Here is a 16,294-nt window from a genome sequence, read left to right on the forward strand (position 1 = left end):
ACCACCACAGAGACCTGAGCCAGTCGGCCCCACTCCACCCCGCGCACGCTACCATATCTCCACACCTAACTGAAGCAAGATTCCAGGGATATGAGAAATCCCACCTTAACACTGTTGGAAATCTCCCACTCCCCTTTAGTTCCTCCCTCCATATGGTTTGCCCCAACGGTTAGAAAAAGTTTACTAGTACACACTGGAGGGGTACCCCCGCCAGAGAATTCTTGGAAACGCATACAGATAAGGTTGACACGGCAACATCAAGGGACACACATCATGACGCCACCGTCAGGTACACCCAGAGAGACAGATCATACACAAGATGAGACGCAGGCTCACCATTGCGCTAAGAAAGGTGTGTCAACCTTCCCCGACAGATCTTCATCATAGGGTGCCCGACACTGACGCTGCGGTAACATGTTGTACGTACACGTGGACCAATCAATTCAACAACGATTAGACAGCACACTGCGTATGAAGGAGTATCCGATATGTCAAACTATAAATCAGACCCTTGCTTGGGACAGGTAATTTCTGTAACCAGGAAATAAAAAAGTAACCTGATGTCTTGCATCTATAGTTTACCATTTAGACCCTGATTATGGGGTAAACGCACTTACTAATTGAATTGGGCACGGCGCACAGCGTTGTATACCAAGAATAGTTAGATCTGGGTTGGGGAAGGTAAGTGGAAAGTAATCAAATTGAAGGTGCTCCTACAGGTGACGTAACTGTTCAGGTGCGTCCTAGAGGATTGAGGGGTTGAGTGCGCTACGGAGGTGAATGCGGAGTTTTGGGAAGGTGATTGAGATAAAGAAAGGACTAATGGGAAAAGTAAAACGGTGCAGCAATCTTGGAAAGGGGAAAAAAGAAAAAGAAAGAATAGGACAATTGTGCGGCTCCCACTTACGCTAATCTATACATGGGCAATTTTGAACTCAATCATATCTATAAGGACAGGAACTGGATGAATCATCTCAAACTCTATGTGCGTTACATTGATGATCTGTTTTTCATCTGGAAGGATTCCCAAGAAAGCTTAGAACTTGCCCTAACAGATCTCAACACCAAAGATGACCGTATAGAATTCACTTGGGACATCAACCATCAGGAGATAGCATTCCTAGACGTTCTCATTAAAATGACCCCTCAGGGAATTCAAACAGACTTATTCCGCAAACCAACGGACCGCAATAATGCTCTACTTTTTAGTAGCTTCCACCAAAACTCCTTAAAAAGACACCTGCCATACAGCCAGATGTTAAGAATTACTCGCATCGTCTCTGACCCAGACACCAGGACCAATCAAATTCAATCTATGGCATCAAGATTCCGTAGTAGAGGTTACCCAGATGCTATCCTCAAGGAGGCCATTGACCGAACTTCTGCCACCTCCCGGTCAGAAGCTCTACGGAGCACTTCCAGAACAAATAACCAGAGAATGGTACTGGTCTCAAGATACTCTACTTCTAGTAAAAGCTACAAAAACATTATATTGAAACACTGGCGCATCCTATCATCGGAACCAGATTTCGGGGACCTCTTTAAAGATCCCCCAATTTTTGCCTATACCCGACCAATGAATGTCAAAGAAATCCTATCTAAGAGCACAACCATCTCCACTTCAATTCAACACACGGGCACCCGCCCTTGCCACCATTGCAACAACTGCAATAACATAATTAAAGGTAACAACCTCAACCATCCCATGAGAGGGTTTAACATTAAACTAAATGTGGACGCTACATGCGACTCGTCTAACTTGATTTACCTTCTCAAATGCCCACGTGGCAAAACCTACGTGGGCAAGACCAGCAGGAGAATTAAGACTCGGTTGAACGAACACAAGTCGAATATACGGACTAAAAACACCAAATCGAACGTGGCCATCCATTTCAAAGAGGCCAATCACAATGTGGCCCAACTCAAGTATATGGTTCTTGAAATTGTCCCCAAGACTGAAGGGAGAGACAATAATAAAACTCTTCTGCAAAGAGAAACAGCATGGATGTATAGATTGCAATCGCAGAAGCCTTTTGGTCTCAATGACCGGACTGAACTGAGCTGCTATTTATGACGCCAATAGTTGGCGCTTATTGATGCATTACTATTTTGTTTTGCTGATTGTCCTGTTACCTCTGTTTTTCCACACTTGTTCTACACATTCCGTTTGTCCTATTCTTTCTTTTTATTTTTTCCCCTTTCCAAGATGGCTGCACCGTTTTACTTTTCCCATTAGTCCTTTCTTTATCTCAATCGCCTTCCCAAAACTCCGCATTCTCTCCGCGGAGTTTCTTGCACTCGGAACCTGATCCTCAGACTCCTGCTTACCCGTCAGACCAAGTAAGTCTTTACCCAACCCATCCGCTCGTTCAGTTCCTTCCCTCCCCGCACCCTTGGCTAAACGCCTGACTGCCATTCCCTTGTTTCTCAGGGCCACACCAGCCATCGAAGATGATTACGTAAGTCTCGCCTTCGGACGAGCGGTTTGTTTTATCTTTACACTCACCCCGTCCCAGAACTTCTCACTTTTTTCCCGCTTCCACGGCACATTACCCTCCTCCTGCACCCGTGTCTTCCACTCTACCGATATACTCCGCTTTATTGATCCCTGTGAATCTGTTACTTACACTTTTTTCTCGACTCGTTTATATCTTTATCACCTTTCATCACAACGGTGGAACTACTTCAACTATCTTCATCCTTTTTTGAGGGTGCATGAGGTCGACTCACTAAGTCATCAATGTAGCATTTGTTGCGCTGTTGTTTGAACTTCTTATTGATCCGCATCTTTTGTATATTCTTTGTTGCAGTGCTCCTTGAGAAAGGACTTTTAGTCCGAAATGCATTGGAGCTTTTTCAGCCTTTTGATGTTGCTTGAATCGATTGTTTGACGACTCATATGAAGTAAATATGAAACATAATCTAATGGAAAACATCAAATAAACTTTGAAACTTTGATACTATAAATCCTTGGAACTTTATTTGAACTTTACTTGGAATCTACTGTGTTGTTTCCCACACACAGAACCACACAAAAGTGCCCACCACAGGGATGCGCCTACACCTCTGTAAACACACTTACGGCACAAACTCCAGTTTACTCCATAAATGGATTAGACATCGGGCACAAACTGCAAATGACACAGGATTCTGGTCCTGTGATGAGGAGCAGGAAAAACTTACAGGAAAATGTGGAATCAAACTGCAACATGTTAATTTGCATTGGATTAATTCTGAATTGGGTAAAAACCACACACCTGCTAACTACTGCACATCCTCTAACTACTGCGCACACACACACCCACTGCAGCAGTAATTAGCCAGGTAGCAATCTGCACAATGTGCAGGAGACACATCTGTTCCCTAAGTTCTTAAAAGTGATGGAGCGCGATGGTGCTCTGAAATTGAAGGGGTGCATCATAATCATGGATAGTCCGCATCAACATATATTCTTATGTTGTATTATTTTTGATTAGTAGAAATGTGTTGTAATAACAAATATGTGTAAGTATATGAATAGAGAAATATTTCATGCTATGCAAAAGCGCAATGAAATGGCGCTTGCATTAGAAACTGTAACCTTCTGATGTCAATTGCAATTGCTTAACAAAATAGCCATGTGTAATGAAATACATTAGATTTAAACGTGCACCATGATAAAGACTGCCCAAAAGAATAATGAATTATGCTTAAGATGTAATGAAATGTAGATGCTTGTAGATGCAGCATTATTAACATGTGTGATTAATTTGATGTTAAAGGCCTAAATGAAAAGGCCTGTTCGTTTATTCTTATGTTGGCTGAATTAGGTAGGCCGCATTTGGAGGTAGTTAGCGAATTTCATGTGTATGCAAGGATGTTCTGTTCTCAAGTTTTAGTTGCAGTGGAAGAAGCTGCCTTTGTTAGTTAGAATTAATGCCTTTTGTTTTAGGAGTTGGGCATGGAGGAGAAGAGAAACATTGTAAAAAGAAAGTCGATAATTGGGAGCCGGTGTTCTTTCTCGTTGAGGAGGCCTGCAAACCAAGGTCCTAGGACTACATCTGGAGAGGACGGTGGAAAACTACCTAGGAGAGGTGTCCGTTAGTATGAGGTGATCTGTGGGCGTGTTTACATCTTTGCATTTTGTATTAGGGAAAGAGCCCAGAGAGAGGAGAGGCAAAAGGAGACAGGATGAGTTAGGAGAAGGGGGTCAAAAGATCGATCTGGAAGGAGCATCCTAGAACGAGCTCTGTAGTTTGGGCTATTGATTTACTCTGGGAATGTACTTCTTAGGGAATCTTCACAAGCTGACACCTTTAACTGATTTTGCCTGTGAATTGCTAAGTAGGGATGTCATCATAGAGATAGAGTATGGATAGTCTAATGCTTTTACTTCCTAGCCACAGATGAATTCTGACTTAAATGCTGGGGCAGTCCTGGCTTGTGTTCTATTTCTAGAGTTGTTTATTCTTTTCATGATCCACGGAGCTGACTAATCCGTAGGTTTGGTTTTCTATTAGCTCCAATGTATTTTTACAACCTCATCATTATTTTTGGCTTTGTAATAAATCCCCTAAATTGAATGTGGAGTCTGTGCTCTTTCCGAGTTACAGTTATTTGGTTTGATAAATGGATGCCATATCTGATACTCCTCTTTATACTTCTCAGCAGGTGTTACAAGATCTGTCGACCCAGGGTTCCTAGTAAGTTTTGATGGTGGAACCAGATTTAATCAAAAGAATCCATGATTTGTAGTAAACGAAGCCAAAGCATGTGAATAGACTGACAAATTGACATCATGCTGAGCATGGGGCATCTAACAAAATGAGTCACAAGGCCTGTCCATGAAACTGAGTGAGTGAAAGTCTGTACATGATCAAGGGTAAAGGAGACCAACCAGTCCCACACAGTTCCCCCATACACAACCTTCTTCAAGTGACATAGCAAGATTTTATGTTGGACGGTGTCAGGTTCATTCCAGATGACCAACAAAAGCTGAGCACTGACACAGTTTCCATTTGGAGGTTGCCATTGAGGGAGGTGAGCAGTTTCCATCCTTCTGATAAAATGAAAGCCCCCACGGCCTAGAATCTGCAAGGTCTGTTCCCACCACTCTACCCTCTGGTTCTCTAACTTCCTTTATCTTGAACTAGAAACAAGTGTTAAAAATGTTGAAAGTAAATAAACTTTGAGAAAGTATAAATACAATAAATGTATTTATACTCATACCGTAGCATGCAGAAAAGGAATATGAGACTAGATGAACAAAAGGATTTTCAATCACAATGCCTGCAAATCACAAAATCCCTTGGTCTCTGACTGCAAAATGATTTCCACAATGTACAAATCCATTTTATGAGTCGGAAATGTTTTTTTCAGACTTGTAAAATGGGTTCTGCGACCTACACTGAATTGCAATTCGGAAAGGATGTAAAAGGGGCCTTCATTCCAAACTGCTGTTCAGAATGCAATGTCCCAATGGGTTTCAACAACCGTATAAGGTTACCAAATCCTTAAAGGAGGTGGTAACTGATTCAAAAAGGAGAAGTGGTCTTCTTGGAACCACTTTCCGTTGTGGAAGCTGCCTGCTCCCGCTTGTTTTTCCAAATGGAAAACGTTTTTTTTAAGTGGCATTGGTTCCTTTAAAGGAAAACAAGCTTCTTTTAAAAAAAAGTAGTTCTCCCTTTGGAAATGCAAACTTAGGATGTTGGTTGGTGGTCTGCTGTCCACTGCAGGCCACCATCCCTGAATTTGTAGCCGATCATAGAGAGTCTCAAACTGTGACCTCTTTAATTAATATTCATTAGACAGGTCAATCTGCGACCTCCTACGAATGGTGATTTTGTGAATTGAACGAAGAGCCCACAGGTTAGTTCACAAAATCAGATGCTCATAGCAAAAAGTTGGCACGCAATTTAGGCCCACTTTTTGCTACCAGTATATTTGTATATATAGACCATGGTTCATAGTATCCTATATTTTGATGTTAGTGAATAGCAAAACACAATTTCCTCAGCATCCTCAAAATCCAGCAGGACGTCTTAACCACTGCTGTAATCTGGGCTCTGAAGGAAAAATGTGTGTCAATTAACACCCCTAGATTCTTAGCAACCTTTGTTGTTGGAGGCAAGAAGGCCAGCTATAGGGTCAAATGCTGACCAGCCGGGCAGGGGGTTGGCACCACATAATACCACCTCTGTTTTCTCCAGGTTGCATTGGAGTAAATTGGCCTTAAGCCACCCCATTACTGCTCATATGCTTGTACTAAATTTTGTCTTGACTTCTGATGTGTTATTGTCAAAGGTTAGCAGAATCGGGTGTCATCTGCGTATGACACAACTGGATACCAAAAGATTCAATAAGGTAAGCCAGTGGCAGGGTCACAAGTATGTTGTTAAAAATTACACTCAAAGCATCATCAAGTTATTTGAAACCATGAAAACATGAAACTATGAAAAAGAGAGGTGGTGAATGATATTGACATTAAACATTAATTCATTTTAAAATAGACATTCAAAACAGTGATAGAATCACATTCATCTATTATTATTCACGTTTGTGAAGATGGTGAAAAAGTGTCCTTTGCTTTCAATTACATATCAGTAATTATACCGACTATGTACATACCTGACATTTTGCTTAAGAGGCTCCATAGCTGATGTTCCTCAAAGCATCTTTCAAGAACAGTACAGAGGGACCTGGGCGATAAGGTGCAATAGGATAACACTCTGAAGATGGCTTCAGTCAAACTGGTCTCCTTACTGGGGCGGCTATTTGAGTTAGCGGAATCTTCACATTGAAGCTGCATCAATGCTTCAAAAAAAAGAACACAGGAAAAGTAATGAATGATTTTTCTAAAAAAATAATAAACATTTTTACCATACCAACTAGATCACATGCTTATTTTAAAATATTAATAATGTTGCACTGGCATCTTCTTAAAAGCTATTATGTCAGCAGAAGACATGCTTTGTTGGATAAAGTCATAGGCCTGATTCAAACAGCTCTAGTGCTTCAGTAAAGTGTGTAGGAGTAGGTTTCTATATAATGCAAACCCATTTGAAAGAAATAAAGAGCTGTCCTATAGGGTATCATATGTGTGGGCATCAGGACAAGTTTAAGGTCAAGTAAATAGCTGTAAGAGAGAGAAAGGAGGATTGTATGTGATCCTGGCTCTCATCAATTCTTTAGATGCTCCTTTATGTGATGCATTGTTATCTCTGTCATGAACTGCATGAGTGATGGGGCAAGAATGATGGTGCGTGTGCGTGTATATATATATATATATATATATATATATATATATATATATATATATATATATATATACATATATACATATATACATATATATATATATATATACATATATATATATATATATATATATATATATATATATATATATATTATGCTTTGTATGCGGGACAGCAGGTAGTAAATAAGATGAGGATTGAAGTGGCACACAGTGTACGTCGTTCGGAGGGGTATGAGCTTGAATTCCTATAGTGCCGTATGTGGATAGCTATTTGGAGGGCACGCACCATTTATGGTAAAGGTGAAATTCTTGTAAACAACACATATACCTCTTCCAACTGGGAGGACCTACACTTGCTAGTCATTTTGAAATATGCTTCAGGGAGGTAAGGTTTGACCTTGAGCAGGAGATACAGTTAGTACTATCCTCTCTAGCATTTACTTCCAGAGTGAGTTTTGAAGCATAGATCCTAATCACTGAGAAAGCCAATGAATTTGGTATTTGGGCAGAGTTGCGAGGAGAATCCAGGTAGGCACTTGATATCCATGTTTAGGTGACATTTAAAAAAAAAGTACTTTTATTATTTTTATCAAACATGCTTATATTGCCATTAAGAAAAGACCAATGTTGTCTTGACGGACTGCCTGTCGAGTTCTATAAAACATATATAGACCTGATGGCCCCAATCTTAAAGGAGCTATATGAGGAATCGCTTGAAGCTGGCGTACTTTCCCCCTCCATGAGGGAAGCACTTATAACATCATTGCTTAAACCCGGAAAGTCACCGCTACATTGTGATTCTTATGGACGCTATTTCTTATTAATTGCGCCGCAAACATTTTGGCAAAGGTTATTGCATTATTAATGGAAAAGTTAGTACTCCCAGATCAGGTTTCGTCGCAGGCAGAGCTACCACACACAACCTTAGTACCCTATTATCTATATTGCAGAATGTTGCTCTTGAACTGCCGCTGGCGGCAGTCTTCTTGGATGCCACTAAAGCGGTCAATTCTGTCGAATGGGACTATCTCCTTGGGGTACTGCAGCGCATGAGGTTTCCTGCCTTGTTCTTGTCCTGGAAACGGCTGCTATATCAGCTACCAACGGCAAGGGTGTTAATTAATGGTCATCTCTCCGAAGCGTTCCCCATATCCAGAGGCACGCGACAGGGGTGCCCACTCTCACCCCTACTCTTCGCACTCGCAATTGAACCTTTAGCGTTTAAATTGCAGCAACATCACCAAGACAAAGCGCTGCGATGTAACCTAAGACAAATCTTCATATTTTCATATGCGGATGACATAACGCTATATGTAAGGCATCTACAAGATAACTTAGACCCATTACTGCGAGAATTCATAGTGTTCGGTAAACTTTCTGGGATTCATATAAATTGGGAGAAGTCGCAACTCTTACCTTTGACTTCTGCAGCCTCTCGTTTCTCCCTGGACTTCCCCCTGGAATGGTGCTATTTGGACCTATGTCATCTTGGGATAGAAATAACTAGAGATAGGGATGAGCTAATGCACCTCAATTATGGTGCCGCAATACATCGAATTACGGAAAATGTCACCCGATGGATCTCCCTACCGCTGGCCCTAGCAGGACGTGCGGCATTGATTAAAATACCACAAATACTGCACCTTTTTTGGGGGGGGCGTGGCTTCGCCGTGCTGCGGAATGGCCGAGAGTCAGAGCGCCTCCGCCGGCAGACCTAAATAATCCGTCATAAACCCGAATTTCGAGACTCGAATTGCAGACCCAATGTGAGCGTAGCTCTGGCGCATGTAACGCCTACGCTGGGTAACATCTGTGGGAAAGCCGGCAAAGACAGAAGACGGGAGACGAAGCACGGCCCCTTGCGCTTACTGCGGAGCAGAGCGTGGGCCTTGAGTTGCGGCTAACCCGAGCGGAAGTGCAAGGACGTTGGATGCGGTGCACCCCCCACCCCCGGCTGGGGTGTGCGGCATGTATAGAGAGGCTGAGTTCAGGGGTATTTAACCTCACACTAGCTGCTGCAATTGGGGGCAATAGATGGAAGGCGACAGAGGCAGAGCTACTCGGTCGGTGACCCGAATTACCTGAGACGCTCTAGCCATAGTGGGAGCATTTCAGGAGTACCTGATCACAGGGACACTACTCGCATGGGCATTGCTGCTGACACATAAGAGGGACGTGGATCAGAAAGGCACCTCAGGCGGAGCGGTAATATATACCTATGCTTGACCAGCTGTGCAAGTGGGCACGAGGTGTGGAGCTGCATGTAAGCACCAGTAGACATCAACAGCCGCTGCATGCAAGTAAACATACGTTAGCGCTGTGTTCATAGAGTGCTGGAAGTGACAGTTCGGGCATACACTGGATCCATTTGGGAACGGCAGATCCCTTGTGATGAGAGATAAGCCAACTGTGTGACGCTGCAGAGTGCGAGGCGAGCTCAGTGAGCTGGGAAACGCGGTGCAGGCGCCCTGGCATATCATCTGGCTAGAAACGGGGACCTAACAAATGTATGCAGCTTGTCAACTGTAGCACCAGACTTGCAGTAAAGAAATAAGGACAGCACTGCATCGAGGGGACGAAACACACGAGGTGGGAGAGCCCTGCTGCGGTGGAGCCTTGCGCATACCACGGGAGACAAGATGGGAAAACCTGATACAAGACAACCGAAGATTGCTTTCGACAAGAAGAACAGCAAGACGGGGGAAGGAGAGCCTAGTCAACAGCATCCAACTGAAGATACCCCAAGCCTGACTCCACCAGAAGAAGATATCCGATTAATGTTTAAAGACCTGAAGACCAGACTTCAAGGAATTGACTCCAAAATGGATTCCCTAGCGGAGAGAACGGATAGGATAACGCAAAGAGTGGAAAAACAGGAGGGCCGCATAAGTGTGCTCGAAATCAGAGTGACGGAGACGGAGGAAGGGCAGACGGACATGGACAAGAAGCTGCGTGAAATGGATGGTGTGCTGAATGTCATCAGGTAAAAGAACGAAGATTTAGAAGCGAGATCACGGAGGAATAACATACGGATCACAGGAGTTGCGGAAACAACAGACATACAAAACATGGAGAAATATATTGAAACAATGATGATAGATCTTTTCGGATCAGATTTGTCTGGAATGTTTTTAATAGAACACGCTCATAGGACGTTGGGCCCCAGGCCAAGGCCTAGGTTCCTCCGAGACCCATTTTGGCAAGAGTACTTGACTATAGAGACAGGGATGCAACCTCAGATTGGCGCAGGAGAAAGGTGCTATACAATACAGAGGCAATGACATTGCCATGTACCCTGATTTTACACTACAGGTGCAGGCGGCCTGATGGGAATTCTTGCCCGCCAAAAAGATCTTCCAACAAACTGGCACTAAGTACTCGTTGATTTACCCTGCCAAGCTGAGGGTCCAGGGCCATGGCAGGCCCACCTTCTTCACCGACGCTAAGGCGGCATTGGCATATGCAAAGCAACTGGCTAAAGACCAAAGGCAAACAACGTCGCCGAACGATGCACAAGCTGATAACCGCCTCAGTGACAATGATTGACTCCTAGATTCCCTTACGTTGGATATCCAGATAAGTTTATATGCTTGAGTATTGTTTAAAATTGATGAGGCACAGCTGGAGGGTTGATTGCAGATGCCATAATACCAATAGATTACAATCCATCATAGTAAAGAGCTGAAACATGGGTGTCAGAACTGTTATGACCAAACTGGGCTGTGTATTTCGTGGTCGTGCATACTATGGTCTGCCACCGTGTCACAAGTACAGGGGAGTCCAGCCGGTGGCCTCACGTTCCCTCATGGGATGAATCCCTTAGGGTTGTTACTGTGGGGAAAAAGTTTTCAGTTGATGGGGGGAGGGATAGAAAATCACAACCTGATTAGGGGGCTGGTGTGGGGGGGTTAGGGGAAAAGGGACTGTTCATTTGTTGGGATTTGCCTACGAGTTCCATGAGAAATCTGCGATATACTCTGCAGCTATGCACTGACATGTCTTGCCTGCTATGCTACTACGATTGGGCCGCAGCTTTGCACTGTATTGTATCTGGTTGATCTATGTCTGTAACCTATCTGCATCTTTGAAACGACTGTGCCCTGATACTACACAATATTTACACCTGCTATGGTACACATGACTTGCCTCACGTGGAATATTAGGGGTCTTAATGACCGACGGAAAGGCAGACTGGTCCATTCTTATCTCCTGAGACACAGGGTGGACATTTATTTGCTTCAGGAAACACATTTGACAGGGGCGACGGCTGGCATGCTTCGTAATGCCAGGTGGGGGGAGATTTTGGAAGCTAGGTACTCATCTTATTCAAGGCGAGTTGCAATATTGATCCGTAAGGGGCTCCACTGGCGAACACACCATACATTGCGGAACAGAGAAGGCAGATACATTCTGCTACAGGGCACGCTGTGCAATACACCTACTGTAATTGTAAACACATATGGCCCGAATACGGACGATCCAGAATTTTTTGCATTCATCTGGCAGAAGATACAGGCAATGAATAACACAGCAGTCATTTGTGGTGAGGACTTTAATGTGGTTCTCTTGGACTCAGTTGACAGGCAGGGCACTTCACACGAGCCTCACCCGAAAGCTGCGGCCATGTTGCATGATATTTTAACTGACTTACATTTAGTCGATACTTGGAGGGTATTACACCCAACACTATGGGAAGGCACATGTGTTACACATCACCGAAATGCATGGTTGAGGCTTGATGACTGGTTGGTCTCTAGGGACATTCGCACCTGGGTGTTAGACGGGGACCCGGAGGGTCGGCAGAGCAAGGGGGGGAGAGGCCTCCTGGCGAGGGCCCTCTCCTTCAATCGTACGGACGAGCAACTCCCCCCCACCCCACAGATAGACACCACACAGAGAGGAGTTCTGCACACTTTTATATATATCTTTAGGCAAGGTAACTGACGATACAGCAGGACCAGGATACGAGGATCCCGTCAATTCTAGTCTCTTTGGGGAAAAGGGTAGCGGGACAGTCTCAGTAACGGACAGGTACGGGGATAGCGGGTGTGGAGCTCACAATCCTTGAGCTGGTGGGTTCGCAAGTAGGGGCCGCGGTAGCGCCAGCAGGCCTTCAAGATGGTTCACGGAAGGATGAGCCGCGGCAGCGCCAGCAGGCCTTCGAGATGGTTCACGAAAGGATGGGCCGCGGCAGCGCCAGCAGGCCTTCACGATGGTTCACGAAAGGATGAGCCGCGGCAGCGCCAGCAGGCCTTCAGGAGCGTTCACGAAGAAGAGCTGCGGCAGCGCCAGCACGCCTTCAAGATGGTTCACGAAAGGATGAGCTGCGGCAGCGCCAGCAGGCCTTCAAGAGCGTTCACGAAGAAGAGCTGCGGCAGCGCCAGCAGGCCTTCAAGATGGTTCACGAAAGGATGAGCCGCGGCAGCGCCAGCAGGCCTTCAAGATGGTTTACGACGAGGATGAGCCGCGGCAGCGCCAGCAGAGCAGACCTTCAAGAGCGTTCACGAAGAGGAGCCGCGGCAGCGCCAGCAGGCCTTCAAGGATGAGTTTGTCTCGGTGTCTCTCGACTCCAGGATACAACTGCCTTCCTGCTCTGAAGCTGCCCCAGTTATAGGTCTGGTGCCCTTTGATGTCCGGACCCTCGCACTTGGAGGTCGGGAGGTCCGGGATGAGGGAATCCAGACGCCCAGCAGGGGGGTGGAGCCAGCGCCCAGGGAGGCTGGGGGCGATCGAAACCTGGCGGAGGGGAGCCATCGACACTCCTTCTCCCATTGACCTGCCAAGTGGTCTCTTTACCCCCTGGGTGGATGGTGGTGCCTCGATGTCGGGCTGGGCGAGGCCGGAGGCTGAGGTCGACCCGAGGCCACGAGGCCTGGTCGTGGAGGGTCCAAGATGGCGGCTGGGCCGGGGACGGTGGTTCGGGAGGGAACCCGGGCCAGCCGAGAGAGTTAGGATTAGGAGCCAATGTTCCGTCGGGGAAGAGCGGGGTGTTGACCCGGCGGCCTGTAGGTGTTGTTCTTGTCCGGGGAACAGGGGTAGCCGGGGTCCGCGACACGCCATGCGGGGAGGGGTCGGGCATGTCACAAGGCCTGTCCAACATGCGTCCCCCCCAGCTGAAGGCAGGGAGAGTCACCCATCCTCTTGGGTAATCTCCTCGCCGAGGCGGAAGAAGCGGGACAGGCCGTCTGCGTTGGCGTGGTCTTGGCCGGGGCGATGCTCCACAGTGAAGTCCATCCCTTGCAGGGAGATGGACCAACGTAACAGCTTCGGATTCTCTCCCCGCATCTGCATCAGCCATTGCAGTGGTCGGTGATCTGTTTGCACCCGGAAATGGGTACCGAAGAGATAGGGCCGGAGCTTCTTGAGGGCCCACACCACTGCGAAGGCCTCCCGCTCTATAGTGCTCCAGCGCTGTTCTCGGGCCAACAGGCAGCGGCTGATGAAGGCCACTGGCTAGTCAACTCCCTCGGCGTTGAGTTGGGAGAGGACGGCCCCAATGCCATGATCGGAAGCATCCGTCTGCACTACGAATTCTTGGCTGTAGTCGGGAGCTTGGAGCACGGGGGCATAGCACATGGCGGATTTGAGTTTCTCAAAGGCAGTCTGACACTCAGGAGTCCAGTGTACTTTCGTGGGGTTTTTTTTGGATGTGAGTTCTGTGAGGTGCTCCACAATGCTGCCATAGTCTTTTACGAAGCGCCGGTAGTATCCGGTGAGCCCCAGGAAGGCTCGGACCTCGGTTTGGGTTACCGGGGGCTCCCAGGCCTGAATGGCAGCGATCTTGAGTTGGAGAGGGGCCACCAGGCCACTTCCCTCCTGGTGCCCCAGGTAGGTCACGGACCCTTGGCCGATTTGGGACTTGCTGGCCTTGATTGTTAGCCCTGCCCGCCGGAGGTCGTTCAGGACCTACCGGAGGTGTTGGAGGTGTTCCGCCCATTGGCGGCTGTACACGGCGATATCGTCCAGATAGACGGCGCTGAACTCCTCCAGTCCCGCCAAGACTTTGTTTACGAGCCTCTGGAAGGTGGCGGGTGCGTTTTTCATTCCGAAGGGCATCACCTTGAAGTGGTAGTGGCCATCCGGGGTGGAGAAGGCGGATCGCTCCTGGGCCCCGGGGGTGAGGCCGATCTGCCAATAGCCCGCTGTCAAATCAAAGATGCTCAGGTAGCGGGCGGCCCCCAGGCGGTTGATTAGTTCATCTGCTCGGGGAATGAGGTGAGCGTCTGTCCTGGTGACGGCGTTCAGACCCCGATAGTCCACACAAAACCGGACCTCTGGGGCGACGCCAGGGGCGGCGGCCTTAGGGACCAGCACGACTGGGCTGGCCCAGGGGCTGTCGGAGGGCTCGATCACTCCTAGAGCCAGCATCTTGGAGACTTCCGACTGGATGCAGGCACGTACTCGATCGGGTACCCTGTACGCCCTGTGCCGGATAGGGGGGCTATCTCCAGTGTCGACATCGTGGAGGCACCAGGGGGTGACCCCAGGGATGAGGGAGAATAGGTCGGCGAATTGTTGAAGCAAGTCTTGGCAGTCTTGGCGTTGCTCTGGGGACAAGGCAGCGGAGAGGTGGACTCCATCTACGGAGCCGTCTGCTTCGAGGTTCCTCAGGAGATCGGGAAGGGGCTCGGAGTCCTCCTCAGCCCCACTGTCGGTAGCCATCAGGAGGCTAAGTTCAGAGCGTACAAAGTGGGGTTAAGTCTATTGGCATGGAGAACCCGGAGAGGGTTTCGGGGGGATTCCAGGTCCATCAGGTAGGTGACGGGGCCCTTACGCTCCACCACTTTGAAGGGTCCCGTCCATTTGTCCTGGAGGGCGCAGGGTTCGACCGGGGACATCACCCAGACCTGTTGTCCTGGCTCGAACTCCATGGATGAGGCATTTTGGTCATACCAGCGCTTCATGTCTTCTTGGCTGGTTTCGAGGTTTGCTTTGGCGAGTTCCCTGAACCGCCGGGTCTGGTTCCGGAGGGTCAAGAGGTATTTGTACACATCTGGGGGAGTCTTCTGGGGGGTCACTTCCCACCCCTCTTTGACCAGGCTGAGGGGGCCCCGGACGGGGTGCCCATACAGGAGCTCGAAAGGGCTGAAACCCAAGGATTTTTGGGGGACCTCCCTGTAGGCAAACAGGAGGCATGGGAGCAGCACATCCCATTGGCGGCGTAGGGGCTCCTCCAGGCCCATGATCATACCCTTGAGGGTGCGATTGAATCGTTCTACTAGTCCGTTTCCTTGCGGGTGATAGGGGGTCGTAAATTTGTAGGTGACCCCGCACTGTTGCCATAGGGACTTCATGTACCTGGAGATAAAGTTTGTGCCCCGATCACTGACGACCTCTCGGGGGAAGCCCACCCGCGAGAAGATCCCAATCAAGGCTCGGCCCACCACGGGCGCTGTCACGGTCCGGAGAGGGATAGCTTCGGGATAGCGGGTGGCGTGGTCCACCAGGACAAGTATGAATCGGTGCCCTTGCGCTGTCCGGGGCTCCAGGGGCCCCACAATGTCGATTCCCACCCGCTCAAAGGGGGTGGTGACGATGGGAAAGGGTTGCAGGGGGACCTTCAGTTTCCGGCTGCTCTTCCCGCTGGCCTGGCAGGTTGAGGTTCCGTGACAATTGTAAGTGGTGTTTTCGACTCGCACGAATATGGTCGAGTCTGGTATCTATGAACCGCAAATGACGAGTTTAGTAAGTGTGCGCAGTTTCGCTGTGCTAACTTAAACCGTTCGTTTGTTATGGGGTTTTTCATCTGTACCCACGGGTTCCATCTTAGATACGGCATCCATTTTGTCTCTTGCCCTCAAGTAGTCAGCGAACGGACGCTGTCCGCTTCGCGACCCTGGGACTCCCAAGATATTTGCGGAAGACACATGTTCTTTGTAAGTGTCTTTATGACGAGGGGGTTGCTGCTGTAAGGCAGATGGCGCCGCTCGAGGCTCATCTTGCCGCACGGGCTTATTGTCTCAGCCGTGCATCTCATTAGGCACGTCCCTTTGATGCCTGTATCTCGTGTTTCCCGTTACCTCCCCTTTTACACCCTTTCCGATCTCCCCACTGTCT

At 47.8% G+C, this 16,294-nt stretch overlaps 1 protein-coding gene across 1 annotated transcript in view; it reads right to left on the reverse strand.

The window, feature by feature from the left end:
- Nucleotides 1–16,294, reverse strand: part of KIAA0825 (KIAA0825 ortholog) — a 2,177,598-nt gene that overhangs the window by 916,614 nt on the left and 1,244,690 nt on the right. The window contains exon 14 of the mRNA XM_086960919.1: nt 6,607–6,792. Coding sequence (XP_086817045.1) covers nt 6,607–6,792 — 186 coding nt within the window. The remainder of the gene's footprint in view (nt 1–6,606; nt 6,793–16,294) is intronic.

Source organism: Lissotriton vulgaris, chromosome 3_1 (genome assembly GCF_964263255.1).
Source record: "Lissotriton vulgaris chromosome 3_1, aLisVul1.2, whole genome shotgun sequence".
Classification (NCBI taxonomy): Eukaryota; Metazoa; Chordata; class Amphibia; order Caudata; family Salamandridae; genus Lissotriton; species Lissotriton vulgaris.